Source organism: Leuresthes tenuis, unplaced genomic scaffold (assembly GCF_036924035.1).
Source record: "Leuresthes tenuis unplaced genomic scaffold, fLeuTen1.0.hap1 SCAF_15, whole genome shotgun sequence".
Classification (NCBI taxonomy): domain Eukaryota; kingdom Metazoa; phylum Chordata; class Actinopteri; order Atheriniformes; family Atherinopsidae; genus Leuresthes; species Leuresthes tenuis.
Window position 1 is genome coordinate 32,879,032 of NW_027325369.1, and position 17,270 is coordinate 32,896,301.

The 17,270-nt window shown below is 44.2% G+C and overlaps 1 protein-coding gene across 4 annotated transcripts in view; it reads left to right on the forward strand.

Moving 5' to 3' along the window:
• nrxn3a (neurexin 3a) overlaps window positions 1-17,270 on the forward strand; it is a 164,756-nt gene that overhangs the window by 66,257 nt on the left and 81,229 nt on the right. For all 4 annotated transcript variants that reach the window (XR_011907672.1, XR_011907673.1, XM_072364904.1 and 1 more), the window contains exons 5-6: window positions 3,175-3,478; window positions 5,812-5,973. Coding sequence is in view for 2 of the 4 variants with exons in the window: in XM_072364904.1 (XP_072221005.1) it covers window positions 3,175-3,478; window positions 5,812-5,973 (466 nt within the window). In the remaining 2 variants the exon portion in view is untranslated. The remainder of the gene's footprint in view (window positions 1-3,174; window positions 3,479-5,811; window positions 5,974-17,270) is intronic.

Here is a 17,270-nt window from a genome sequence, read left to right on the forward strand (position 1 = left end):
CTTTGAACTGTGACACAACACTTTATACCTTTTTACCCAGTAAAATCCTTCTCATCATCAGTCTTACAGCCATAAGTAAATGAACCACATAGTTACTACAGCTGACTGTCCTGGATCATAAACACTCTGCCTGAGATCATTTATCTGAGGATAAACTGGCTTCTGCAGACGTGCATGTGCTGCATTGGATGATGAGGCTTTTTTCTCTGATCCATTTCTTGTACTCAGCCCCACTCGGTTCGAGCTCCTGCCAGATTTCTTTCTTGTGGACATCTCTGCAGGATGTAGCTCCACTTAGCTCCACATCCTTTTAATGCACTCCTCAGTTTCACTGTTTTGTACTTTCCAGTCTGTCAGGCAGCTAAACTGTCAGACTTTTCCCTCACCGCTCTGCCACATGCACTTCCAGACATGCTGCTACAGTAGAAGCAGGCAGAGGAGCTGCTGTAGTGTACTGTAGTGGTTCTGTTCTGTTGCCCTGCTTCGTTTTGCATCTTTAATGACCAGTCTGGGTCATTTATTATGTATTCATTAGTAATTATTCATAATGAAAGCAGGCAGAAAGGGAAAAGCAATGCATACAGATGCATATGTATTTGTAATAAATAGATAATATTGATTTTTAACCGGTAATTTGGTCAGTAGTTACTGTAACCTGAAGTTTCTTTTTGTTTCTCATGATTGAAGCAGCACTTTTGAGCCTTTTTCAAACATATATTAACCAAAAAAGTTCATTAGTTTGTACTGAGAAGTGATATTCTGGGAGGTTTGGAGTCCAACAGCCGCAGTAAAGCTGTACAGCTGCTGCAGAGCACAGTCGAGGACAAATTGAAATTCATTCTCCAGGACACATTTCTTCTCCTTCAGCCCGCCTCCAGCAGAGCTTTGGCTCCTTCCTGCTGTGCTGTGGTCAGCTGTGGAATCACAGAGGATTTCATTTAATGGTCCTTCCTAAGCCCTGGACCACAAAATGTTATCAATAGAGTTTTAAACTCACTCCAGCGGTGAGAAGCCTGGAGAAAATAACGGTGTGATCACAGAATGATGAGCAGATCGGGGGCAAAGTAGAGGTTTTGACACATGGCTGAGGATTAAATCATCCATTTTCCAATCAGAGGACGACTACTCAGCCGCTTGAAAAACAATTCTGACCAATTCTGAATGAATTGAGCCTATTTTTAGAGGTCCTGCTCCAAAAAGCATGAAAATAAGGCAAAAAACAGATGTTTTCTAAAGGTTTAGGTTCCACGTGATGGTTTAAAGAAGACTTGTGAGATGATGATGAAGGTATTTTACATCCAAAGCAAACGCATATGGAGCTGAGCGTGGTCTGTTCTGAACTGCATGTGTGAGGGAAAAGAGCAGAGGCCATTTTATTTCCACTGTCAAGAAAGCACGAGAAGAAAACTGCTTTCATGCAGATCCTGGCTGTGCTTTTCTGGCCAGCAGATTGTGCTGCATTCTGGCTCAGAGTTCAGTATTTTCTGCTTAAGAGACAGCGAGTTAATTGAAGATGATGTCACAGATAACAACTCCTGACTGGAGCATTTTTCTGTGTTATCCCTCAGCTCTCCCTGTTTTCTTGTCTCCGGCATCTTCCCTCCCCTTCTACCAAGGTCATAAATACAGTTCATCTCCGTCGCTCCCCCCTTTTTTGGGTTCTTTCTGTCTGATGACAAGCATAACCACCGTGTCGCAGTGTCTCTATGACAGCCAATTTCGCTGGAAGATTAGGCCTTTGATGTGGTTATGTGATATCTCTCACCAGCATTCCTCTCCGTCACACGCCCAACATTTCTGAAGGTTCTTATTATTCATCTTCTTTCATGTTTTAGATGAATTTCACAATGATTATCATTTGATATTTGCTCCTTCTTACTCTTCTGAATATGCCCTCAGTTGAGTAATCATGAAGGGACATTTCTTCCTTTAATGATGGCTCGTGGCTTAAAAAGGAAAAATCAAGAGCAACTTGATCAGCTCCATACATATTTACTCCAGAGTAGCACCAGGTAACCTTATTTCTGCCATAAATACTTTAACAAAGTTAGTTGTTCATGTTAAAAACTAAATGTTGGTAAAAGCCAGAAACTCTGGGATTTGAGGGCCAATGTGACGCAATTTATTCATGACACATAGGCTTCCAGGGAAGTGCAATATCCTTCTTACTGTATTTGATTACTGATGTGCATATTGCATAAATATTGCTGTTGATTTAGACAAATATTTTCTTACCTATTTATGTTTTTTAGGCCTTCTAGGGAAGTGAAATATCCTTCTTCCTGTACTTGACATACATGTTATCAGATAAATAGTGCTGTAGATTTATTTCTGACATTAGGCTTGGTAGGGAAGGGCAATATGCTCTGTTTTAGTGTTCTATATTTAACTGATGTGTGTTTATGTGTTAGACATTTAGTGCTGTAAATGTCTGGTTCAGTGTCTGTTTATAGATTATATGTCAATGATTTTACTGTAAAACAAATCGCCTCTCGGGGACATTAAAGTTTTCAGGTGAAAACATTAAACCTGTTACAGCAGCTGTTGCCTCCTTTTTTGCCACATTTCAGAGTGATATCACAGAGCTTGTGTGTAGGACCACTCAAGGTCATATTTGGATCTATGAGGTGTTGGTCTGAGCTGGAAATGAGCAGAACAGGAGTGATAACAGCAGATCATTTTCATCAGATCTGTTTCTGAAGCTGGTACAGACGACATGTTGAAACTAAGGAACTGTCTGATGGTGGGGAGGGTTTTGTAAATCCATCAGGAACATATATTTTACCATTTTATCATCCTGGAAAACTAAATCCTGCTTTTTTCAGCCACAGGAGACCATTTTTCCTGCTCCACCTGACAGGGATGGTTTCTGAGGCACTTATACATCATGCATCTGATGCCAAACCACATCGTTTTCCCTGAACAGATATTTAATTTGCCTTACCGAGTGGCTTATAATCAAAGAAAAGTTAAAAGCATAAAGAGGGAAAAGGCGACGGGGCTTACCACAGACTTAAATTCTGATATTCAGGCTTAAAGATCCTGAAGAATAGCTTCCTGCTGGAGTCAAACAGTCTTCCCTGGAAACCTTTAATACGTTGACATCATGCTGTTCATATTCATGCTTCTTCTTCTTCTTCTTCTTCTTCTTCTTCTTCTTCTTCTTCTCACCACAGCCAGGGAGGAGAACGTGGCCACCTTCCGAGGTTCGGAGTACTTCTGCTACGATCTCTCCCAGAACCCCATCCAGAGCAGCAGCGACGAGATCACGCTCTCCTTCAAGACCTGGCAACGTAACGGCCTCATCCTCCACACCGGCAAGTCAGCTGACTACGTCAACCTGGCGCTGAAGGATGGAGCCGTCTCCCTGGTTATCAACCTGGGTTCTGGGGCCTTCGAAGCCATCGTGGAGCCAGTCAACGGGAAGTTCAACGACAACTCGTGGCATGATGTCAAAGTGACCCGCAACCTCCGACAGGTAAGGCAAAGAGCTGTTTAAGTGCATGTGTCAGGTGACGAGGAGCTCACCGTTTCCCCGGCTGCTGGCTTTCTGAGCCTCAGCTCGCTAAGAGACGGAAGGAGAGCTCACTCTGCTGATGGCACAGTTTTATCTCTCAAAGCTCATCTCTGCAGCACAATTTGTTTTGTTTAAATTCAACAAAGGCTGAAGCTTTTGCTCTTGCAAGCTAAGTTTAATTGAACTCATATGAGGTTAGATTATTTGCTCTTGACGAGCTCATCGAAAGATTTAAGGTTGGAAAACTCACTGACTGCAGCTTATTGGCTCTGATGGGTGGGTTTCTTATAAGTGATCCACCCAGAACCCACATATGGAGCCCGACTGGATCATGTGGGTCATACTTAGACCAATGAAAATAAGATAATTTCACAGTTTCAATGCTTTGTTGTAAATAAAACTCTGGAAATGATTGCATTGTGCTTTCATTTACATTTTAGAACTATTTTAGAATCAGAGCTGCACAAATCGACCTAATTCTCCCACCTTCACTGTCTACATCACAGTATAAGTGGAGGGAGACGTGTGCTCAGTCAGTATCCAAACCAAAGAAAACCCAGAGGTTTGTAAATCTTAAACGGTTTGAGTAGATTGACATGTGTTGGGAAGCTTTTCCTCCACTCCTGGTAATGAATAAGGCGTAACTGAGCTACTAATCGGGACTTAACCTGTGGGGTGAAGGCAGATGTCTGTTATTTTGGCTCATTATTGTACATTTCATGATTTAATTTGTCTCCCTCCTTCCTTGTCGGTCTTTTGTTTGATTTGCTTTGTTATTAACGACCTCATTGTTCACTCATGTCTTTCCCATCTCACCTTTCGGCAAAGCAAACAGCCAATGGATACGATATGATAAACAAACTCCATTGTATGGTAGATATCACTCTTATTGTCCTTCCTTGGTGTGCTGTGCACTTCTACCTTTGGGGTTGCTTTACTTTTCTGTCACTCTGCCCTTCACCAGGTTCATCCTCTCTCAGGTTTCTCTGCTTTCCTGATGTGTCCGACTAGTTTCCGAGGCTCTAGATGTAGAAATCAGGCACCTGTGTGTGATAGGAGTACACAAAAAAAGTGTCCATGTGCACAAACGGCCCAGCTTCCCTAAGCCTCAACTTCACCTGAGGAGTGCGTGCTGAGCAGGTTGTGTCACATGGAGAGGACTGAGCACACACAGCCTTGAGCTTCATAAGCTCCTTTGTAAGGGCAGTTTTCTGCTCTTGTATCATCAACCAAACGCTTCACTTTCCAGTTGTGTCCTTTACAGTTTTAGTTGGGATATTGTGGAGAATCCCTGCAGCAAAATGAAAAGTCTGCACTGGAACTATCAGTCGTGTCCTGTTTGTGTGCATGAACTGAATCCTCCTTCAATCTTAAATCATTTGTATGAGTTACTGGAGTAAAACTGGCATTTTACTCCAGTAACTCTGGTTCTTCTCAGGTCCACAAAGGGAGAAACATTCACCTTTAGAGACACAAATGAATCCCTACTTTAGATCAGGCCGAGGATCTGTCCAGAACTTTCACCACAACTTGACCAAAAGGTCCCTGCATTGAACAGATGTTGCTTCTTTGAAAAAAGGATGCAGACAGCTTGCTTAAGTGGCCACCAAAGCTGATAAATAAAGTTAAGCAGCTGTATGCCACCTTCATGCTTCATCGTGCAGGCTTTATGTTGGCCTCACCTGCTCAAAAAGAAATCTAAAGCTGAGTATTCATGATTATTTTCTTGCCAACACTGACCCCCCTGACCTTTCCCTTCTTAAATGTGATGCAAACCTGAGAAATTTAGCTTTTATGACAGGAACAGTTTCACAGTCATCTGTGAGACTAATATTTCTGATAAAAACTGCATTTTTTTATCAGAATAGTGTTAAAAAGCATGCTTAAAGTTCAATTCAACGAATGTTACTCTGAATATGACACCGGTGGGTGTCTAACCTCTGCTGCTGAGACTGTTGGTGATACAGATGTTGTCTTCCAGCTGTTCGTCCTCCTGTATCTCCTGCAGTGGGACTCTGATTGCATTCGATGTTGTTCGTGACACTGAAGGCTTTTTACTTCCTGCATGTTGAACTCTGTTTATTTGTGTTTTCTCCTCCTCTTTTCAACTAAAGAACGAACACTTTGTGTCTCTCAGCTCCTCAACTCGCTCAAAAACACAGAAAATCATGAGCTGGCTTTTCTTTGTGTTTGCTCTTTTTAATCCCTGACAGATTTAAACCTTGTTAGAGTTTTAAAACTCCTCCAACCTGAGTAAAACCTGCAGATGCTCACTGTTGCTTCCTCTTTATCAGGTGACAATATCAGTGGACGGGATCCTGACCACGACAGGCTACACCCAGGAGGACTACACCATGCTGGGCTCAGATGACTTCTTCTATGTGGGCGGAAGCCCCAGCACAGCTGACCTCCCCGGATCTCCAGTCAGCAACAACTTCATGGGCTGTCTGAAGGAGGTGAAGTAACCTGCTGACTGTTTGCAGTTTGTTGGGAGGGGGGGTGCGATTATTTAACCATAAAGACTTTTAGACAGATCCACAGAAGGTGCCAGTGGTGCATCAAGGTGAGTGAAGGTGCTGTTTGTCTCCTGGACGGCTGGGAGCATCAGAAGAAATGTGTTTCTGAGGCTAAGGCTGGTCAGTGAGCTGCCCCCCCCCCCCCCCCCCCCCCCGAGATGCGTCTTATTTCTAACCTGGGTCTCTTTAAATCCTTATTTCAGATGGCTTTTAATACCCAGTAGTATGGTGACTCTTTTATATTATCTTATTCAATTTTGCTGTATTTTATTGCGTTTACTGTTATTTTATTGTTTTGTACTTATTCTTTTCTTTATTTATTATCTACTGTAAACCAAAATGGATTGTTGTAAAGGGCTAAATTACATTTACATTTACAAAAACAGGAACAAAAACATAGAATTCTGAAGGACCGCTTCTGTTCATCCAGATGTTTAAGGTTGAAGGTTTTCTATGATTATCCTGATTGAATTATTCTTATTGGCTGTAAAACAGAAGTGGATGGAAACATTTGTTCTGCAGGTGAGTTTCTGAAACTGCATCATTATAAACTTCTGTGGAGTCACACACCTCACAGGCACAGGAGGTGCTGTTCACCTGTTCAGGTGAAATATCTGCTCTGAGGAATCAGACTTCAGTTTGCTTCATTCAGGTCTGGTTCAGGATTAGTCTGATAACAATAAACGGTCAAATATCAATAATCAGGGAAACTTTTTGAGCTTTCTGAGATATCTGAAAACAGCTGTTATTGCCCTGCTCCTCCTGCCCCTCCTGCTCCTCCTGCCCCTCCTGCCCTGCCCCTCCTGCCCTGCCCCTCCTGCTCCTCCTGCCCTGCCCCTCCTGCCCTGCCCCTCCTGCCCCTCCTGCCCTGCCCCTCCTGCCCTGCCCCTCCTGCCCCTCCTGCCCTGTGGCTCCTGCCCCTCCTGCCCTGCTCCTCCTGCCCTGCTCCTCCTGCCCTGCTCCTCCTGCCCCGTGGCTCCTGCCCCTCCTGCCCTGCTCCTCCTGCCCTGTGGCTCCTGCCCCTCCTGCCCTGCCCCTCCTGCCCTGCTCCTCCTGCCCTGCTCCTCCTGCCCTGCTCCTCCTGCCCTGTGGCTCCTGCCCCCCTCTTCTGTCACTTTAAAACAAACCTATTCATTCTGATGATTAATCTTTATTTTTCTAAACTTTCATAAACTTTCTGGTTTGGATCCATTTTATTTCTAGCCATCTTCATTCCGTTGTTGATCCTGAACAGAGAAACAAACAGAAAACTGAACAATAAAGACTTAAGGATATTTAAGGATATTTAAGGATATTTAAGGATATTTAAGGATATTTCGTCTCGATGCCAGTTTAGAGAACGTAAGAGTCAACCCACACTCAGGCTGATGATGTCACATCTTAGCACTTAACCGGAGCCAGTCAAGTGCACTGTGACCACAGGGGCTTGGATTTCTCTGTCACGGCTACACACACACACACGTGCACGCACACACACACGTGCACACACACAGCATCATATGGCTGCAGGGAGATGGAGGAAGTGGCGCAGTAGCCATTTAATCCCCCTCTGGCCTACTTCCTGCTCTGTGGCATGCTGGGCCTGTTTGCATTATTCCCTGCACCACCCACTCCTGTCAGCCATGTGCACTGACTCACACATCCACAGAGATTCAGAGATGCACCCTCGAGCGTGCACGTTATGTTTGAATCCATCACGATGCGCAGAATCAAAGGTGAAAGGTGGTGTCACACAACAAATGAGCGATGAATACGTTTTACTGCGGCTCACACACAGGCTTTAACTTACAATGAAGCACAGCCTGGAATCAGTGCACGAGCGTGCACGTTACCACCAGCCTTTAGGAGAGTACATGTTAGATGGATGGAGTTATTTAAAGGTGATATATTCTGTAAAACGCCTTCTTCCTGCTCCTGGGAGCATTTATCAGGGCGTCTGAGGTCACCAGCAGGTGTAAAACTCCCCAAAACTCAACCCTGGGATTTATTTAGTTCCCTTTGTTTTAAAGTTCCTCCTTTAACGAGTCGTTCTGATTTTAATTTCTAAAGTAAAGTCACTCCTTAAACTGGGATTTATTTAGTTCCCCTTTGTTTTAAAGTTTAAATCATAAAGTTATGATTTTAATTTCTACAGTAAAGTCACTTCTTAAACTGGCTCCGCCTCCTCTGCTAAGCCCCGCCCACTCACACCAAACAGAGCTGAGACAAAGAGATGTGGTCTGATTAAAGCTTTGTAAAGAACATTTAAAGCAGCTGAACAGTGGAGCTGAAAAACAGGAAAGAATATTCAGGAACAAGCTTTGAAAATAGTGAGGATAAAAGAAGGTAATCAATAATAAGAATGGACTCCAAAAGGAATCTGAATGCAGAGGAATGTTTTAAGATGAATTAAAAACAGGCAGTGTTGGAGCCACCTAACATGCAGGGAAATTAATAAGAAAAAGAGAAAAATAAGTCATTTTATTTCCAAAACATGTTGAGTTATTCTTTTCGGATAAAGACAGATTAATATGTTGAGTTACACATCAGATAATTTACTGTTTTTTACTGGTTTCACAGCGTTTCTGAGTCTGATTCCTTGAACTCGAGCATGAATGGCAGCTCATCCTTTAGGCCTGAAACCCGGTTGAACTGTTGGCTCTGACCCTCTCTCCCCTCAGAGTTAAAGCATCTGGACTGTCTCACATTTAAACTTTGGGCTTCAGTTTGGGAACTTGTTTCCAGGAGTTTTTCTTTCTCAAACAGCTGATTCGACATCTTTTCCTCACCATAATTTTGGGACTGTTGTGGAAGAAAAGAGTCGAACTCATCTTTGATTTAAAAAACAAACGGGACAGCCAGCTCAAAGCCTCTTGAGCTTCTTTCTGCCCTGAATAAGGGCTGAGAGTCGGCCGCTCTGGACTCAGGCAGATAAGGAGCCTCACGGCTTTGTCCCCGGACAGAGTTCGTATGACGAAGCGCTTTCTCTGTTCTGCTTCTCAACACAGAGACGCTCCTCTTGGTGCTCTTTATGATGCTAGTTTACAGTAAGAGTTTGAATAAATGTACAAGGTTAGAGCTGCTCTGAAATAAATGCTGCCTAACACAACCTTTAGATGATGGATGGATGGATGGATGGATGGATGGATGGATGGATGGATGGATGGATAGATAGATAGATAGATAGATAGATAGATAGATAGATAGACGGATGGATGGATAGATAGATAGATAGATAGATAGATAGATAGATAGATAGATAGATAGATAGATAGATAGATAGATAGATAGATAGATAGATAGATAGATAGATAGATAGATAGATAGATAGATAGATAGATAGATAGATAGACGGATGGATGGATGGATGGATAGATAGATGGACAGATAGATAGATAGATAGATAGATAGATAGATAGATAGATAGATAGATAGATAGATAGATAGATAGACGGATGGATGGATGGATGGATGGATAGATAGAGAGAGAGACTGAACTCACTTTTTTAAATAAAGAGAAAGAATAAAAGTGAAAAATCAATAAAAAAGGCTTAAATTGACGGATTGAAATTAAGTTCCAGATAATATCTGTGAGGCCGACTTGGCTTTGTTAGATTTAGCTGAATCAGCTAATAACGGCTCCTACTTATGACATCATATATGACATCATATATGACATCATACGTGACATATTCTGCTTATTTAAAGATCTTGAAGTAGTCGTAGATTCAAGACACGAGAACCAACTGCTTTCCTTTCCCCGGTATAGATTCTATACGTTCATATGCATTATTCCTCCTTCTTATCTCAGCCCCCCCCCCCACCCACACATCTGCAGCACCCACCAGCTCCCCCTCAGTCTGCTGCCCAGCACCTCTCCCCACCATTAGGGCTAATTTGCCTGCTGCCAATGCTCTTGTCCTCGCCATCCACTGAGCAACATTATGGATAAATGTTTTGTTACCATGGCACCAGGTACTGGTTGCCCTTGGTAGCTCCTTCGGCTGGCTGGCCCGTGATTATTATGCCTTTCATAACCAGTAATTACAAAGAAAGCCTACATCTCAAAACCTACAAAATACATAATGGCCTACAATAACACATAATTGCTGTAATTGTCGTTGTCATTACACCTCCATCAACCACTCGCATGGAGGCTCCTGGCAGCGCTTGTGTACCGTCGCCAACAAAGAAACACAAAGCAGGAGTTCACAGGCTGAACGCTGAATACGAGCGCCGCTGACGGCTGCGTCTTCCTGTAGTAACGCCACTTTCTGACCATCATTTAGTCCCTGTCGCTGCGGCTTCTGAACCCGTCGGAGTTGTTGTCCCACCACAGGTTAAATGACTCATTTCTGGTTCTCACGGTGCCGGTGAGTCACTGCCAGTTCGGCCAAAATGTTCCAAAAAGAACAAACTTTGGTTTTCCTCTTTCCTTTCACCGCTTCTTCACCATGTCTTTGGATTTAAATTTAAATGATAACAGCGTAAACGCAGTGAATCTCACTCAATCTCATTCATAATGGATGATAGATAGATAGATAGATGGGTCAGGAACTCTGGGTCAGGAACTCTGGGTCAGGAACTCTGAGTCAGGAACTCTGAGTCAGGAACTCTGGTTCAGGAACTCTGGGGCAGGAACTCTGGGGCAGGAACTCTGGGGCAGGAACTCTGAGTCAGGAACTCTGGGGCAGGAACTCTGGGTCAGGAACTCTGGGGCAGGAACTCTGGTTCAGGAACTCTGGGGCAGGAACTCTGGGGCAGGAACTCTGGGGCAGGAACTCTGGGGAAGGAACTCTGGGGCAGGAACTCTGGGGCAGGAACTCTGGTTCAGGAACTCTGGGGCAGGAACTCTGGTTCAGGAACTCTGGTTCAGGAACTCTGGGGCAGGAACTCTGGGTCAGGAACTCTGGGTCAGGAACTCTGGGTCAGGAACTCTGAGTCAGGAACTCTGGGGCAGGAACTCTGGGGCAGGAACTCTGGGGCAGGAACTCTGGGTCAGGAACTCTGGGTCAGGAACTCTGGGGCAGGAACTCTGGGTCAGGAACTCTGGTTCAGGAACTCTGGGGCAGGAACTCTGGGTCAGGAACTCTGGGGCAGGAACTCTGGGTCAGGAACTCTGGGTCAGGAACTCTGAGTCAGGAACTCTGGGGCAGGAACTCTGGGGCAGGAACTCTGGTTCAGAAACTCTGGGGCAGGAACTCTGGGGCAGGAACTCTGGGGCAGGAACTCTTGGCCTTGGCCAGTCTGGGTCCAGTTGAACGTTTACACACAGGAGTAATTTAACTCCAGACCACGTTATCTGGATGTGTTGAGCAGTTTAATTCAGTTTAATTCAGTTTAATTCAGTCGGACTAACACAATAATTAGATTCTGAGGTTCTGAGAGGTCCTTTCTAACATTTCTAAGCTCCAACCTGAGCAGATTTGGATACTTCAGCTCATATATATCACTACCTGCAGCTCATTGTAGCTTTGATTATATGCAGTTACTCTAGTCTCACACCTTCAGGAGAATAACTATGTGACACCTACAGATTACCCACAATGCACTATTTTTTTCCTCAACAGTTACATTTACTGTTGCAATATAAAAAGGAAAGAGCTGACATTGTGGTGGGCCTGAAACTCTGATCAGGACCAGAACCTCCAGAGCACAGACAGAAAGGGTTGGTGAGGTCAGTAGTTCACGTCAGAAACACGGCGCTTCGGACTCAGAGCTCATAATTTTAACATTTAACCACATTTCAAGATAAATTGCCTCCATTTTTTTGATCTTACCAAATTATAGCTTGTCTGTATGAAATGAATCGAGTATAGAAAAGCTCCATCATTTCCCTGGACCGACTGGGTGGGTGCTGGTGGAGGAGGGGTGGGACTCAGCTCATGCTGTCCTGCTCCTCAAAGGAAATTCTGCCACCTTGTGGACAAGAATACGCACTGCAGGAGCTTTAACGTTGCAAAACACTCGTCGTGTCTCGTGTCAGCACCACGTGACCACTAATACTACAAGGCCTGCATCGGCAGGGAGGTGTTCGTTACAAGTGTTTCTACACGAGGATTATGTGGATATTTAGATATTTCTGCGGCAAACTGCACACATTTACCCCGTCAGCAGAGGTTTCCCGGCTTCCTGCACAGATGATGCAGATGGAACATGTGAGAAATAAAATGATTTAAACCGTTTTTTTTATTAAAGTCCCGAGGATGAACTTTGTCCAGAGATTTTATTTTGTTGGAAGCTAAACAAACGCCAGGCTTTCAGCGAGTTCTCAGTGAGTGATAACACCAGAATCTATATTGGCCAGCAATCTAGAAAGGTAATTTCAAGCCTCAGTCATATTGTGTTACAGTTGCTCATTCTCACACCCCGATAAGGGTGTGTGAGTGTGTGTGTAATGATGTGTGTCATGGAAGCCTGGTGAAGGAGATAATGCAGTGATGGATTTCTTTCATCCAACCATTGTCAAACATTTCCACTCGCCTCACGCACACTTCATATTTCCACACGTGTTTGTGTGTATGCATGCATTCTGCATGTGTCTGCGCTCTTATTGGGTTTCCCTCAGCCTGATATCAGCCCCTGCTCCATCCTCATGTTAACCTGCAGCCTGCATCTGCAGCGCGCTGATAAAGCTCCCTTTGCGTGTTGAAAGGCCTTTTTGCTGTTATTGTTCAGAGGTGGCAGGAACCTCAAAGTGACTTGTCAAATTGTCAGCTACACCCTCCGTTTCTACCTCCACCTCCTGCAGAACCCCTCCCCCTCCACTCCAAAAACACTTAAGCAAAATTATGAAGTCTTTTATCAGGAAGTGTGCACAGTGAGCACATGCAGAGCTTAAAGAAGACACAGAGGAACGTCCTGTTGGTCAGTTTTAATGCTTCAAATCTTCATCACATCTGCAGCCAAAGAGTTTTTATCTGTTATTACTTTGGTTAAATATATATTCTATATTCTGAGATAAAAACAGGGTGTGATTTATAGTTTTATGGAGGAATGAAACTGGTAAAAATAAGAATATTTAAATGAATCTGTTAATAATGTATTTTAGACAATAATTTATGTAGAAAATATAAACATAAACTGATATTTCTGTTTAATCATAATGATTTAATATGATTTCCCATATTAATTTACTCTGTCATTTACAGTTTTAATAATTACTTTGAAAATTTTAATTTATTTTATTCCTTTTATTCTTTTATTTTCATTTTATATTTTAATTTAATAATTTTATAAATACATATTTTTATTTATTTCCCAATGTGTCTTTATATAAATCTCCTTTTTTACACGTCTGAAGCAGAGATTTTGATTTATTTTAAATTCCTGAATATTTGTTGAGCCATTTCTATATTATTATTTAATTTTTATTTTAATTATATATTATTAATTAATTTTTAAGTTAATTTTAGTTAATTTTTCAGAAACAAAATGTTTGTGGATTATTACCTGACATGTGGACGGTTTTCGGTCCAAACTGATCTCACAGAAACAGGTGAAATAAACACAACCTCTGGAATAAGAAGTGAGGACATGGGGTGTGTTTAACAGGGTTATTCAGGGTGGAGCATCAGGGTGGAGCCTCAGGGTGGAGCATCAGGGTGGAGCCTCAGGGTGGAGTCTCAAGGTGGAGCCTCAGGGTGGAGCATCAGGGTGGAGTCTCAAGGTGGAGTCTCAAGGTGGAGCCTCAGGGTGGAGCATCAGGGTGGAGCCTCAGGATGGAGCCTCGTTGTGGAGCCTCGGGGTGGAGCCTCAGGGTGGGGCCTCGTTGTGGAGCCTCAGGGTGGAGCCTCGTTGTGGAGCCTCGGGGTGGAGCCTCAGGGTGGAGCCTCGTTGTGGAGCCTCGGGGTGGAGCCTCGGGGTGGAGCCTCAGGGTGGGGCCTCAGGGTGGGGCCTCGTTGTGGAGCCTCAGGGTGGAGCCTCAGGGTGGAGCCTCAGGGTGGGGCCTCAGGGTGGGGCCTCGTTGTGGAGCCTCAGGGTGGAGCCTCGTTGTGGAGCCTCGGGGTGGAGCCTCAGGGTGGGGCCTCAGGGTGGGGCCTCAGGATGGAGCCTCGGGGTGGAGCCTCAGGGTGGGGCCTCAGGGTGGGGCCTCGTTGTGGAGCCTCAGGGTGGAGCCTCGTTGTGGAGCCTTGGGGTGGAGCCTCAGGGTGGGGCCTCAGGGTGGAGCCTCAGGGTGGGGCCTCAGGGTGGGGCCTCAGGATGGAGCCTCAGGGTGGGGCCTCAGGGTGGAGCCTCAGGGTGGAGCCTCAGGATGGAGCATCAGGGTGGAGCCTCAGGATGGAGCCTCAGGGTGGAGCCTCAGGATGGAGCCTCAGGGTGGAGCCTCAGGGTGGGGCCTCAGGGTGGAGCCTCAGGGTGGAGCCTCAGGGTGGAGCCTCAGGGTGGAGCCTCGGGGTGGAGCCTCAGGATGGAGCCTCAGGGTGGAGCCTCAGGGTGGAGCCTCAGGATGGAGCATCAGGGTGGAGCCTCGGGATGGGGCCTCAGGATGGAGCCTCAGGGTGGAGCCTCAGGGTGGAGCCTCAGGATGGAGCATCAGGGTGGAGCCTCAGGGTGGAGCCTCAGGATGGAGCATCAGGGTGGAGCCTCGGGGTGGAGCCTCAGGGTGGAGCCTCTTGCACCTGCAGCCTCTCCCATGAACCACGTGTTGTTCGGACTCTGCAGGAAACAGGATCCAGTGAAATATATTAAAGCCTGACCTGGAACCTGGAAAATAACACGGTTTCTGTCCCTGCTCAGTGGAGTCCTGACACAGCTGAAATCCACATTTTAGCCTTTCTGTACGGATGTCAGCCCTTCAAACTGCCTTCAAACTGCCTTCAAACTGCCTTCAAACTGCCTCCATCCAGTTCCATCCGTGTTCTGCCAGCAGCTAACGGCAGCTAAATTCTGCCATTTAGCTGCTTTCAGACCAGCTCTGCGCTCATGCTTGGGGGCTGACGCCATTCTTGGGGGCTGACGCCATTCTTGGGGGCTGACGCCATTCTTGGGGGCTGACGCCATTCTTGGTGACGGTGACTGGTTGCACTTCTGGGAAGTTGCTGTGGTGTTATGTGGAGGCTCACTGCCTTCTGTGATGGTGGTGAGAGGGATAATGTGCAGAGGGAGTCACAACAGAGGAACAAATCTCAGGCTCAGCTCAGGGAGGCTTTGTGGGGCAGCACCAGCTCAGGAGCGCTCTGATATTCTGTCCTTCTCTCCTGGAGCTTCTTGCTTGAAAGTAGCTTCCTTTTGCTAATGTTAGAGTGGTGGATGCTGGTCCTGGGGTGTGTTATTTTACATTTTTAGTCTTTTGTTTTTGAGGAGGGACTGATTGAGCTCCTCGAGGGGAACAGGAGGAGGAATGGCAGCACTGTTGCATATATTGATGGTTAAAGAGAAGAATATCTGTAAGAAAAAGAAAAGAAAGGGCAACAAAGAAGGCAGAAGGACAGAGAAAAGCCTGTTTTGTGTCCAGTCCCTGAGCACCTGGAGGGATGAGTTGATTTACTGTCAAATCTGCTGGTGGATTATCAATAATCTCCCTCAGCCCCCTCTGCCCTCTCCGAGCGAGTCGGGCTGAGGACCAGGAGCACAGACACTGATATAAGAAAGAAAAACAAATGGAGGAGAGGCTGTGTTTGTTTCTCTGCCCGGAGAATTAGAGGAAAAAAGGCCTTCAATTTTCCACTTGAGCAGATTTCAATTTACACACACATCCCCCTCCATGACTCCATCCTGACATTGTTACCGACAACATTTAGGCTGCTGTGATGAAAGATAGGTCTCCCTCAATCATTTGTTTTCCATCGGTGGCGGGAGGCGCCTTCAATAAGAAACTGTTTCCAACGGGCTTGAGGAGACAGATGTGAGCTGTGTCCGAGCAGCAGATCAGGTTTAACTGTGTGGGAGTAGATGGAGGCTGCACTTCATTTCTCACCAAAGGCTTTAATGGCAGCAGCTCTGTCACTTGGAAAAAGAAATCTGGTGGTAATTCACTCAAAAACAAGTAACACTGAATGAAAAATGACCATTTAAAGCATTTTTACTGATCTTATTTGGTTTATTCTGTCATTAATGTTCATTTGTAGGATTATTTTTATTCATCAGGAAGTTATTTACTGTAAAATCATGTTATTTTAAACATATTTTATAGATATTTACCAATTTGGAATATTTTAACTGCACCTTTTTGAAGAGTTGATGTTATTTTACAGATTTTCTTCTAAATCAAAATGTGGATTATAATTAGTTTATGATGTAAAACAATAATAGATTCACATCAAAGACCTGAACATATTTCAACATGATTCAGGGTAGATTAAACTATTTCTAACATATAAATATCATCATTAACATTTACTTTCTGTTTTAGTAGCAAGATTAAGATAAAGAAAATGGAAATATTATAAATTATTATTATTATTATTCATATAATTCAGCTTAATTATTTTTGCTATTGTGATAAGACTTTTATTAATTAAATTGGTAAATTAATAAATTCATCTCATTTCATTGAGAATAAATAAAACAGGAAATATAATTTAAACATGTGAATTGATAATAAATTATCGGAAATTCTACTTTATGGTGGCTGATGTGGTCCAGTCCACAAACTCCGCCCCTCACAGCCTGGCGACAGATGTGTCATAACCTCTGGAAATGAGGATCAATATGTGGGTGGAGGACATTTGCAGCATTAAAGGCCGTCTATGAGTGTGAGTCCATCTAAAAACTGCGACGGTTCCAGAGAAGAAGGCGGGGAAATGAATCAAAATGGAAAATTCAAGGAAAGTTATGGAGTTTCTTCTTCTCTTCAGTTTATTCTGCTGACGCCAAAATGCTTAAAATGCACCCAGAGTGACATGTGACATTTCCATAGAACCCTGCATTGTGTCGGTTAAATGTTTGGGAGAACGCAGCCTTCCAGGGATGTGCACGGCATGAACAAGTCAGACAACCTTTTAAAATCCTGAACAAAGCGCCGTATTCAGAGGCTGTTAAGAGAATCTGTAATGAGCAGCAGCGTCTTGTACAGCGTGAGGACGATCAAAGGCTTTTCTGTTAAATAAAAGGTGCATTACAGAAGTGTAAAAGAGAAGGAATAAAAGCTTGGATCACATCTCTGATTCAGCCTCTGACTGCAGCGTTGAATTATTCCTATCATGAAAGACAGAAAACAGTTGAAATACAACTGATGCAATTGTATATTTGTAAAAATCAACTCAAATTATCATAAAATAGCTTTTTTTGTTGCTGTTTTGCTAAATTATGATGTC